Below are 13,151 nucleotides of genomic sequence, written 5' to 3' on the forward strand. Positions count from 1 at the left end.
GATTCTAATGGAATTTTGACCAGAACACGAACAAATAAATAATTCAGTAAGCCAGCATATTTTGTGTAATTACAGTCAGAAGAGTTGCTTTACTTGTATCTTACCTGCTCTTTGTTTCTGTCTTCTACTTCTGTCAACTCAGTCGAATCAGTGACAGAGCTGGTGCCAAGCCGAGAGTAACCAGTGTCACAACTGTGGAAATATGGAAACATTCAGCCATTCTGATTCATACAGAGTATTAGTCTTTCCTTCTTTCTCACACTGAGACTGCCAATTATATGAGTACCATGTGAGCTCACTCCACTGACCGTTCATAAGGTAATGCCAGTCTTTGGGGTATTGGACTTGAGGGAGGGCCATCAACAGGACTCGTTCTCAGTTTATAATTATTTTGTAACTCTGCCTTTTCCTTTGTTTTGCAGAAGGGCACTTCCTGAACCGGCTCTAAAATTCTGTGCTTGCTTGTAAAGATTCAAAACATTTAGAACAAAGTTTTGAAAAATGTAGAAAATCAGTGTGATGATACATGTGAGCCTCTTGGGCGTTCAAATTAGTGGAACTTCTCATCACCCAGGTGCATGACAAGTGAGAATGAACTGAGACGAATGTGGGGTCCTATACTTGAGCAACAAAAATAGAAATGTTGTTTGTAACCTATACACCATTCTCCACCCAGAATGCAGCTGTTCAGATGCCGTTGGTGGTGGCGGTGTGGTATCCATGCTGCCCTCTAGTGTTCGCTTGGTGGAAGACAAGTTGGATTGCATTCACCTGCAGACCGTTCCCGCTCTGGGCTTGTTCTTGTCGAAAACATCCATGGACTCAGGGACCTGGGCTATATTATAATTTTTCTGAGTGACAGTATGTTTCCTGCTATCCTACTTGTGCTGTATATGCCTTGTGTTGTGTTTGACTGTACTGTGTTTTGCATTGTGTCTTGGAGGAATGGTGTTTTGTTTGGCTGTATTCAGGTATGGTTTCATGTCAATTCAGCTTGATCTTGGAGTTGAAATAGGGGTGAACAAATCATTTACAGCAGCACCATAAATCAACAAAGAATATAACATGGGAACGAAACAAAAGGACTATGACATGGGGTGTAGAACTGAATGAAAGTGTGATCTTGTTCAGTCCACACAAGAGAATACTGGTCTCTATGTTATATTAAAAACAAAGGAACACCAAAGAAATTGTGAGAGTTACAAGAACGGTACCAGAATGGTAATTACTCCTCCCAGAGAAGATTGGCGCAATTTTGAAAGAAAAACCTTGGAGGTTTCTTAAAGATGTCTTTAAAGTCAAGAATGTATTGAATAAAATAGGTGTGGAAAGAATCCAGAATCATGGGTTGTAATTGTGTTTTTTTAATATAATCAGTGAAAGCATTTGAGCTTCACAAGATGAGCTAACCCATCCCTAGTTGCAACAATACAACTGCACTTTAATGAACTTGAGTCAACAATTATAATGAATTGCATCAAATTTACTGAGATGTGATTCCATGGTAAGCTTACCTGTTAAACACTTCAAACAAAACATTACTTTCACATTGTGACTGCGTGTCCTATAAGAAACAGAAATTACAGTTAATTAAGAATTGAAAAGAGGGTAATATTATTTCCTGGGTTTTGATCTGAGGGATGTGGCAGATGGATTTCAATATAACCCACAGTTCTGGTTTCCGTATTATGGAAAGAGTACCGAGACATCGGAAGAGGTACAAGAGGATTCACAAGTACTTCATGATAAAGGATAACGTTTCCACAAATACGCTCCAAAAGATTTTTTGTGACACAAATTTAATTGCCAAGGCTGGTACTTGATGCCCGTCCTTGGTAATTCTCAAGAAGTAGTTGATGAATTGTGCAGGCTATACGGTCAAGCACTTCCTGCAGTATCATAAAATTTTGACCAAGAGTCATACAGCACAGAAATTTATTTATTTATTTAGAGATACAGGACCTAATGGGCCCTTTCAGCTGTGCTGCCCAGCAATCCACTGATTTAACCCAAGCATAATTACAGGGCAATTTACCATGACCAATTAACCTACTAACCAGCACACCTTTGGACAGTGGGAGCAGACCCACACACGTGTGGAAACAATGTACACATTTTCTTACAGAGGTCACTGGAAATAAACCCACATCAACCATGAACCACTAATCGATACTAATCCTATTTATCAGCCCTTCGCCCTTAGTCTTGCATACCTTGGCAATTCAGGTTCTCATCTAGATACCTCCTAATTGTTGTGAGAGTTCTGCCTTCACCACCCCTTTGGACACTATTCCAGATTCCAACCACCTTTTTGATTTAAATGTTCGTACTTAGATATCCTTAACCTATGCCCTCTAATTCTAGAAGCTTTATAATTTTGTATATGTTAATTAAGCTCACTCAACTTTGGTCCCCATCAGACACTCACCTCTCACCTGTGGCTCCAAGTAGCTGTTTGCATGCAATGACTGCCACACCCTCAGTCACCGCTTCAACAGGTGGGCTAAACCAGGGGAGGACAGCTGGTGGGCCTCATACCCTGATGAGATAGGGACATGCCTGTCCTAGCTCTGGCAGACTGGGCGGATGAGATCTACAGTGAGATCCAGTGGCTAAGAAGGTCTACTGCAATGCTCCGTGGACAGCGAAGGACATGAAAGGTACAGAAGATGTCAGGGTCATCCACTGCAACCAAGGAAGACCCCAGTTTGTGATGCTTGTACCACTGGACCCGGACTTCTGAGATGGAGAGAGTGGAACTGCCCCAGGGCAGCAGGTTTTCCACTTTAAAAATTCTCCGCACAGGTTTGCTGTTATTGTTGGACACGATGGACAACCACCAAAACTATAACAATTCTCTTGCATTCTGTTTATAGAAACATAGAAAATAGGTGCAGGAGTAGGCCATTCGGCCCTTTGAGCCTGCACCGCCATTTATTATGATGATCATGGCTGATCATCCAACTCAGAACCCCACCCCAGCCTTCCCTCCATACCCCCTGACCCCCGTAGCCACAAGGGCCATATCTAACTCCCTCTTAAATATAGCCACTGAACTGGCCTCAACTGTTTCCTGTGGCAGAGAATTCCACAGATTCACCACTCTCTGTGTGAAGAAGTTTTTCCTAATCTCGGTCCTAAGAGGCTTCCCCTCTATCCTCAAACTGTGGCCCCTCGTTCTGGACTTCCCCAACATCGGAAACAATCTTCCTGCATCTAACCTGTCCAATCCCTTTAGGATTTTATACGTTTCAATCAGATCCCCCCTCAATCTTCTAAATTCCAACGAGTACAAGCCCAGTTCATCCAGTCTTTCTTCATATGAAAGTCCTGCCATCCCAGGAATCAATCTGGTGAACCTTCTTTGTACTCCCTCTATGGCAAGGATGTCTTTCCTCAGATTAGGGGACCAAAACTGCACACAATACTCCAGGTGTGGTCTCACCAAGGCCTTGTACAACTGCAGTAGTACCTCCCCGCTCCTGTACTCGAATCCTCTCGCTATAAATGCCAGCATACCATTCGCCTTTTTCACCGCCTGCTGTACTTGCATGCCCACTTTCAATGACTGGTGTATAATGACACCCAGGTCTCGTTGCACCTCCCCTTTTCCTAATCGGCCACCATTCAGATAATAATCTGTTTTCCTATTTTTGCCACCAAAGTGGATAACTTCACATTTATCCACATTAAATTGCATCTGCCATGAATTTGCCCACTCACCCAACCTATCCAAGTCACCCTGCATCCTCTTAGCATCCTCCTCACAGCTAACACTGCCACCCAGCTTCGTGTCATCCGCAAACTTGGAGATGCTGCATTCAATTCCCTCATCCAAGTCATTAATATATATTGTAAACAACTGGGGTCCCAGCACTAAGCCTTGCGGTACCCCACTAGTCACCGCCTGCCATTCTGAAAAGGTCCCATTTATTCCCACTCTTTGCTTCCTGTCTGCTAACCAATTCTCCATCCACATCAATACCTTACCCCCAATACCGTGTGCTTTAAGTTTGCACACTAATCTCCTGTGTGGGACCTTGTCAAAAGCCTTTTGAAAATCCAAATATACCACATCCACTGGTTCTCCCCTATCCACTCTACTAGTTACATCCTCAAAGAATTCTATGAGATTCGTCAGACATGATTTTCCTTTCACAAATCCATGCTGACTTTGTCCGATCATTTCACCGCTTTCCAAATGTGCTGTTATCACATCCTTGATAACTGACTCCAGCAGTTTCCCCACCACCGACGTTAGGCTAACCGGTCTATAATTCCCCGGTTTCTCTCTCCCTCCTTTTTTAAAAAGTGGGGTTACATTAGCCACCCTCCAATCCTCAGGAACTAGTCCAGAATCTAACGAGTTTTGAAAAATTATCACCAATGCATCCACTATTTCTTGGGCTACTTCCTTAAGCACTCTAGGATGCAGACTATCTGGTCCTGGGGATTTATCTGCCTTCAATCCCTTCAATTTACCTAACACCACTTCCCTACTAACATGTATTTCGCTCAGTTCCTCCATCTCACTGGACCCTCTGTCCCCTCCTATTTCTGGAAGGTTATTTATGTCCTCCTTAGTGAAGACAGAACCAAAGTAATTATTCAATTGGTCTGCCATGTCCTTGCTCCCCATAATCAATTCACCTGTTTCTGTCTGCAGGGGACCTACATTTGTCTTTACCAGTCTTTTCCTTTTTACATATCTATAAAAGCTTTTACAGTCCGTTTTTATGTTCCCTGCCAGTTTTCTCTCATAATCTTTTTTCCACTTCCTAATTAAGCCCTAATCTGCCAATGAAGGCAATAATCTCAAGTGACTTCTTCCTCGCCTGTTGACTTGTGCTGCCACCTTCGGGGATCCTTGTATTTGTTCCTCAGTGTTCCCTAAGGCCCTGTCTTTCACTGCATGTGTCCTATACTTCACAGTTCAAAGAAAATTTATCATCAAAGTCACTATACTACGCTGAGATTCATTTTCTTGTGGTTATTTACAATAAACACAAAGAACCACACAAGAATGAATGAAAAACTATACACAAAGACGGACCAATGTGTAAAAAGGCAACGTCTTGGCCTGAAACGTCATCTATGTATCTATTCATTTCCATGGATGCTGCTGACCTGCTGAGTTCCTCCAGCATTTTGTGTGTGTGTGTTGCTCTGGATTCCCCACATTTGCAGACTTTCTCGTGTTTACAACATGCAAAACAAATTGTGCAAATCCAAAAAGATAAACAAAATAATAATAATAGATAAATAAGTAAGAAATAATATTGAGAGGATGAGTTGTACAGTCTTTGGAAGTCAGTCTAGAGGTTGTGGAATCAGTTCAGAGTTGGGGTGAGTGAAGTTATCCACACTGGTTCAGGAGTCTGACGTGTGGGACAGTTCAGAGTTGGGGTGAGTGAAGTTATCCACACTGGTTCAGGAGCCTGATGTGTGGAATCAGTTCAGAGTTGGGGTGAGTGAAGTTATCCACACTGGTTCAGGAGCCTGATGTGTGGAATCAGTTCAGAGTTGGGGTGAGTGAAGTTATCCACACTGGTTCAGGAGTCTGATGTGTGGAATCAGTTCAGAGTTGGGGTGAGTGAAGTTATCCACACTGGTTCAGGAGCCTGATGTGTGGAATCAGTTCAGAGTTGGGGTGAGTGAAGTTATCCACACTGGTTCAGGAGCCTGACATGTTGAATCAGTTCAGAGTTGGGGTGAGTGAAGTTATCCACACTGGTTCAGGAGTCTGATGTGTGGAATCAGTTCAGAGTTGGGGTGAGTGAAGTTATCCACACTGGTTCAGGAGTCTGATGTGTGGAATCAGTTCAGAGTTGGGGTGAGTGAAGTTATCCACACTGGTTCAGGAGCCTGATGTGTGGAATCAGTTCAGAGTTGGGGTGAGTGAAGTTATCCACACTGGTTCAGGAGCCTGACATGTTGAATCAGTTCAGAGTTGGGGTGAGTGAAGTTATCCACACTGGTTCAGGAGTCTGATGTGTTGAATCAGTTCAGAGTTGGGGTGAGTGAAGTTATCCACACTGGTTCAGGAGTCTGATGTGTTGAATCAGTTCAGAGTTGGGGTGAGTGAAGTTATCCACACTGGTTCAGGAGCCTAATGGTTGAGGGGTAATAGCTGTTCCTGAATCTGGTGGTGAGGGTCCTGAGGCTCCTGTACCTTCTTCCTGATGGCTGCATTGAGAAGAAAGCATGGCTGGGTGGGGTTCCCTGATGGTGGATGCTGCTTTCCGCGAAGGTGCTCCATGTAGATGTGCTCAAAGGCAGGGAGGGCTTTACCCTTGATGGATTATTCATCCTCCCTAATATAAGGATGAACACCTCACATTTATCAGCGTTAAACTCCATCTGCCATGGCTCTGTCCATCTTGCTTATTGATCAATTTGATTTTCAGTCTACAACTGTCCTCCTCACTATTCAAAAACACCAAGAACATTTCTGTCACCTGCAAATGTATGAATCATCCCTCTTAATTGAAGCCTATTTCATTTCCAAATCATTTATTTAATTTATTTATTTATCTACAGTGCTCTGGCCCTTCGAGCTGCAATGCCCAGCAACCTTTCGATTTAACCCTAGCCTAATTATGGGGAAATTTAGAATGATCAATTAACCAGTACGTCTTTGGAATGTGGGAGAAAACCCAAGTATTCCAGAGGGAGGACATATGTACAGACTCCCGACAGATGATGCCAGAACCAAACTCCGGACTCTGACACCCCAAGCTGCACTAACCACTGTGCTACCATGGCTCATACAACTAACAGTAAGGTCCCAGCACTGATCCCTGTGGTCCAGCACTGGTGACAGGGTTACAATCACAAAAAGAATCTGCCATCATCCTCTTCCTCCTATTATGAAACAAATTTTGGACTCGGTTTTCCATCATTCGATTGTTTTCCCATTCTCAGGCCTTACTGACATCCATGTCGACAAGGAGTTATACAGTAATAGTGATGTGTCCAAGTTAGGCTAGTGACAACTTTGGTAGAACCCAGAACGCAATATTGATCCCTGTAACTTTTTTTGCCAGCTCTTTCAATGAGTGTGCCGACACCATTGCTGGAAAGGAGATTCAATCAGCCTATAAAACAAAATCTCATTATTTCACATCTCAATAAATGATGCAAATTTTAATTCCACATTTTAGAATTATTTTATGTTACCTGTAACATAGGATGCTGTTTGTCTGAGATCTCAGTTATTTCAGGCATGTCATCATAGTGGACAATATCAGGAGCTGAGTTCATGTTGTCAGAGCTACAGAAAGAACAGTTAAGAATTGCTCATTGACTGCAGGCTGAAATGGTACATGGCTCTCTTTTGCTTCTAGACACATAAATCTGACAAATCTACCATCAGGCTGATCAAATGGACATGCATTGTGGCCTAATGCAATTTCACACAATACCACCCATGAGCAAGGCACTTAACCACACATTGCTCTGCGACGACACCGGTGCCAAGCTGTATGGGTCCTAATGCCCTTCCCTTGGACAACATCGGTGTCGTGGAGAGGGGAGACTTGCAGCATGGGCAACTGCTGGTCTTCCATACAACCTTACCCAGGCCTGCGCCCTGGAGAGTGAAGACTTTCCAGGCGCAGATCCATGGTCTCGCAAGACTAACGGATGCCTTAAAAAAAAACCACCCGTGAAAGGTGATCAGGATTGGAAACCTGGCTTACCTAATACAGCTAATCATCCCATTCTCCCCGTCTCCACTTTACAATACTGAAGTGCTGATGTCTGTGATAGTTATGATTGGGAGATTATTCAGCACCAACCTGGCATTGGACATCCATACCCACTCCCCTCAGCATCACAGTTAAGATTGGGTAATTATTCAGCTCCAACCTGGTTTTGGACATTGGATGTTCAACCTTTTATTGAATTAAGCATTTAATGACTCTTAACATTTCACATTTTCAGAGAATAAAAAGAAATCTAATTTTCTTATACTGGAAGCATGTGATCCATATCAAAGCAAATGCTGGCCCTTGATATAAGTGAATAAAACATTGTGTAACATTTCATCCACAAACTGAGGGAATTTTTAAGGCCAGAGTTCAATTTGGTCATTCTCCTGTGGTGATACCAGCTCCCCCACCTTAGCCATATCTATTCAGTTTTGAGGTTTATCGGAATATTGCATTTGTTATGTAATATACTTGTACCTAGTACAAATATGCTTTGTACTTCAGTAAGAACTGCTTTGCACTTGCAGCTGCAGTGTTAGTGGGTTAATGGCTACAGGACTCCTAACGTTCTACTAGCTGCCATTCCATGAGCAATGATCGGGAGACAGGTTCTAGTGACTGAAGACCCAGCCACAATGCTCTGATGGTCTTTACTAAATCACATTGACAGAAAGCCTTTTCTGTGTTTCTAAATGCCTCCAGTGTAAACAGACATTGGGAAACAGTTGAAAACTATTTAAATAATTAAAACAATAATGAATTGTTTTAATTTTAAACCATGTCTTAGTTGTATTTAATCCAAAAACTTATGCAATGCCCTGGCAAAGGTTTCACTGTTAATGTAATGGTTTTTCTGTAGAAGAACTGCTGACGTAATGGATTTTCTGTAGCAGCAGTGTTTGGGTTATGACTAGAGATAATGGGGGCTTTGGAATGTGCGCCGTCCAATGGAGGGAGTGTTTTTTCTTCTTGTGTGCCTGAGAACGAGGTGATCTGGGTCTTTTGTTTGGCAGAAGATGAAGAGAGAAGACGCCTGAAAGGAGTGGACTTGGGGTGCGGCCGGGAGTCGATGAAGCTGGGGGGATCGATGGAGAACCAGCAGAAGGGAAACCGTGAGCTCCAATTTGTGCACATTAGACAGTTTCATTAAAATGGGCCCTTTTCTTTTTGTTCTTCTTTACTACCCTCTAGTCAAATTAAGAATTATAAAGCTAAATGGTTTAATTGCATATGGTGTGCTGTCTGTGATTTTGTAGTACTGATTTGTAACAGGGGATCACATCATGCAGCATCCACACAAACAGGAGGTTTTGCACCTCAGGTTTCACACATTTGGCGGGGCCACGTCTTCCCCAGACTAACACCGCCGGCCGAACTTGAAGGTTATACTTAAAATAAAGTTTTAAAAAACTATTTTGGCATATCACTCATTGATATGCTAGCTACAGCTGGTGTAAAGCTGAAGGGCCAGATATCGTGCATCTGACTCAGCTTAGTACATTACAAAACTGTCACTAAACTTAGTGAAGGAGTTATATACAAATACACACACACCACCAATGAAATCCAGCCCAAACATTCACAAGGGATGCAGCAATTAATTGTGCCATTACTTACCTATCATGCTGTTCAAAATGTACAACTGATTCCATGGCAGGAATACTCCTGGGGTCTAAACTGTGGAGATTAGAATAAATTCTTTATCATATAACTTTACTTTGTCAGTTTTGACAACGAGTGCTAGCAGCAAGTGATTATGGAGGGACAATTCAGTCTTTGGGTGGCAGGGCGAAGATGTATTTCTACCAAAGGAGGTGTAAGTCGCTCCTTCCCTCTGCTAGCCTGCAGGCCACGCTTGGGCAAGGTGTAGCATCTGCTTAGCCCCCCGGTCAGGGTCACATGAAACCATGGGAGCAGCTGGTGGATGGTCGTATGAATAGCTGGTGCATATCACAAGTCCTAGTTATGCCACCACTGACACCAGGCAGACAATCTCTGAAGAGTATTGATCTTGGCTGGGGTCACCCATCTTGTAAAGACACTGCCCAGAGGAAGGCAATGGCAAACCAGTTCTGTAGAAAAATTTGCCAGGAGCAATCATGGTCATGGATAAGACCATGTCGCCCATGTCATACTACGTATCACATAACGATGATGATGTCTGGCTCTGGCTCCATGAGGTCACTGTATCTGGCCAATATGTCCCAAACTTAAGCTTGAGGAACTTGAGAGTCAATAATTCTCATCCTCCAAATGCTAAGAGCAGGAAGATTGGAGTGGATTAGGAATTGATCTTAGGACTTTCTACTGTTTATAGCTCAGTACTGCCATTCACTTACTGCAGTAGGAATTACATATGACCTTCCTATGATCTGAATTTATTGTAAGCTTGCCTGTTAGAAGGTTCATCAAGCACGCCATCTTCTATCTCCTGCAAAGATGAAATTCACACATAGGAATTAATATTTGGCTGCCTTGTAGGTTGCCTTGTTTATTTTATAATCTTGTTCTGGTCCTGAAGGAGCAGCACAGTCCAAACTGAGGTTTTCATAGTTCACCCTGGGTCCACATGTCTCAGCAAAACTGGTTGTTAGCTGGGCAACTAGTCTCCTATCTTCCTCAGTTGGAATCAGCTTGAGTATAGGACCTCTCAATTCCTGCGTTAGGTCAAATCTGATGGTGAGTTGAAGCCTCCACTAATTTCACATGGGATTTCTGTCCTGCACTTGGGAGGCAATCGATTAGATGTTTACTCTCTAATAACTATGCTTCAGTTTAATCGGGGTTTAATTATTCCTAAATGTCCCTGAATTTGATTAATTTTATTTTAACTTTAAACATTTAACTATGTTTATGTTTTCTTTTCCTTAAACATCTCTGACAAAGCTGCACCTAGAGCTCAGCTCTCTGCTCAGGGTGCCTTGAAATCGGGCCTGTTCACAGGCACCAGGATTTACCCTCTGCCTCCAGCCCAGCTCAGTGTAACTGCTGGCTGGCTCCCACAAAATCCACTTCCCTACATATCTCTCATGGCAGTCATTGATTCACAGGGCACTGCAGCACAGAAACAGACCCTTAGTCCGTGCTGAACTGTTACTCTGTCTAGTCCCATCGACCTGCAGCTGGAGCATAGCCCTCCATATTCCTCCCATCCATGTAATACAAATTTCTCATAAATGTTGCAATCAAACCAATATCCACTGCTTCTGCTGACAGCTCATTCCACAATTACACCACTCTCTGAGTAAAGAAGTTACCACTCAAGTTCCCCTTAAGTATTTCACCTTTCATCCTTAACCTCTGACCTCTAGTTGTAGTCTCACCCTACCTCAGTGGAAAAAGCCTGTTGGGATTTACCATATCTATACTCCTCATAATCTTGTATATCTCTATTAAATCTTCCCTTATTGCCCTTATGGTCTTGTGGTCCTATGCTCCAGGGATTAAATTCCTTACCTATTCAATCTTTCCCTATAACTTAGGTCCTCAAGTCTTGGCAACATCCTTGTCAATTTTATTAATTTTATTCAATCTTATTAATATATTTCCTGTAGAGAGATGACCAGAACTACACACAATACTCCAGATTTGGCCTCACCAACGTAATGTACAACTTCAACATAACATCCCAACCCCTGTACCAATGTCTTTCCTACAGTGTTTCCCTTGGCTTTGTTGCCTCTTTCAGAAGACGATATAGATACTGGTTTCATTTCTTCATTTTGGATCTCCCCCTCCCCCTCCCACTTTCAAATCTCTTACTCGCTCTTCTTTCAGTTAGTCCTGACGAAGGGTCTTGGCCCGAAACGTCGATTGTAGCTCTTCCTAGAGATGCCGCCTGGCCTGCTGCGTTCACAAGCAACTTTGATGTGTGTTGGTTGATACATACTGGTGAGCAAGGTCTCGGAATCAATTACATCATAATTGTATGTTAAGTGGCCAATGAAGCAACTGGGTCATAATTCCTTTCTAATACACACTTAAGTATGAAGTTTCTTGGCTTACAGTTTATAAATGAATTCTGAGCTTTTAAATGGCTAGTTTTCTAAACAGGTGCTGGCAGAGACATGCTCATGCACAGACTTATCTTGCAAGAAAATAAGTCACACCACGATCATAAAATTGTGGCAGCACAGTAGTGCAGTGGTTAGCACAACACTTTTCGTAAACACAAAATAATCTGCAGATGCTGGGGCCAAAGCAACACTCACAACACGCTGGAGGAACTCAGCAGGTCGGGCAGCATCCGTGGAAACGATGAGTTGACGTTTCCATGGATGCTGCCCAACCTGCTGAGTTCCTCCAGCGTGTTGTGAGTGTAGCACAACACTTTACAGCACAGGTGACCCAGGTTCAATTACCGCCACTGTCTGTAGGAGTTTGCATGTTCTCCCCGTGACTGTGTGGGTTTCCTGTGGGTGCTCCAGTTTCCTCCTACAGTCCAAAATCGTACCGGTCATTGTAAATGGTTCCATGATTAGGCTAAGATTAAATCAGGGGATTGCAGAGTGGCATGGCTCGAAGGACCAGAAAGGTCTATAACGCGCGGTTTCTCAATCAATCAATCAATCAATAAAAGTGACCATTGCAAAGGCGCTTCAAAGCATTGATTTCACATGAAGATAATGCAAATGTTTGTGTTTAGTAGTTCTAGATTTCCACAAATACTATAAAGTCACAAGCGACTTTATCAGGGAAAACAGAAATTAAAGAGAGTAATTCCTGGGAAAAGGGACTACAGTTACAAGTATAGATTAAAGACACTAGGACTGCTTTCATTGCAGAAATATGAGGGAGACCTGATTATAGTATATAAAATGGTAAATGGTCTGGAGAGAATGGATTGTGAGAGGTTATCCCTGTTGATGGAGGGGTTGGCGACCGAAAAAAAGAACTCTGAATGACATGAGGAAAAACTTCTTATATACAACATGTGGTATCTAGAATGCACCGCCAAAAGATGTGGCTGAAGCTGGTTCCTCTATAATCATTACAAATGAAATGGAGATATATATAGTGAGGGAAAAGTTATGTTAATTACAAAAATAGAACCATGGGGTAGAATTGTTGAGTAACTATGGCAAGCAGCAGACATAGACAAAAATGTTTTACTCTTTAAAAAACACTTAAGTGTAAGGGATAAACACAAGCGATACCACAGATACTGTAAATCCGAAGCAATATACGCCGAATACTGGAGGAACTCAGCAGGTCAGGCAGCATCTATGGAAATGAATAAACAGTCCATGTTTCAGCCGAGATCCTTCTTCAGTACTGGAAATGAAGGGGGAAGATGCCAGAATTAAAAGATGGGAGGAGAGGAAGAAGAACAAGCTAGAAGATGGTAGGTGAAGCCAGGTGGGTGGGAAAGGTAAGGGGTTGGAGAAGAAGGAACCTGATAGGAGAGGAGAGTGGACCACAGGAGTAAGGGAAGTGTCG

At 42.8% G+C, this 13,151-nt stretch overlaps 1 protein-coding gene across 2 annotated transcripts in view; it reads right to left on the bottom strand.

Moving 5' to 3' along the window:
* Window positions 1-13,151, bottom strand: part of LOC134352604 (regulator of microtubule dynamics protein 3-like) — a 41,859-nt gene that overhangs the window by 13,548 nt on the left and 15,160 nt on the right. For both annotated transcript variants that reach the window (XM_063059889.1, XM_063059888.1), the window contains exons 7-11: window positions 10,106-10,143; window positions 9,330-9,389; window positions 7,180-7,273; window positions 1,515-1,564; window positions 105-192 (exon numbers count right to left, since the gene is read on the bottom strand). In XM_063059889.1, coding sequence (XP_062915959.1) covers window positions 105-192; window positions 1,515-1,564; window positions 7,180-7,273; window positions 9,330-9,389; window positions 10,106-10,143 — 330 coding nt within the window. The remainder of the gene's footprint in view (window positions 1-104; window positions 193-1,514; window positions 1,565-7,179; window positions 7,274-9,329; window positions 9,390-10,105; window positions 10,144-13,151) is intronic.

Source organism: Mobula hypostoma, chromosome 10 (genome assembly GCF_963921235.1).
Source record: "Mobula hypostoma chromosome 10, sMobHyp1.1, whole genome shotgun sequence".
NCBI classification, from domain to species: domain Eukaryota; kingdom Metazoa; phylum Chordata; class Chondrichthyes; order Myliobatiformes; family Myliobatidae; genus Mobula; species Mobula hypostoma.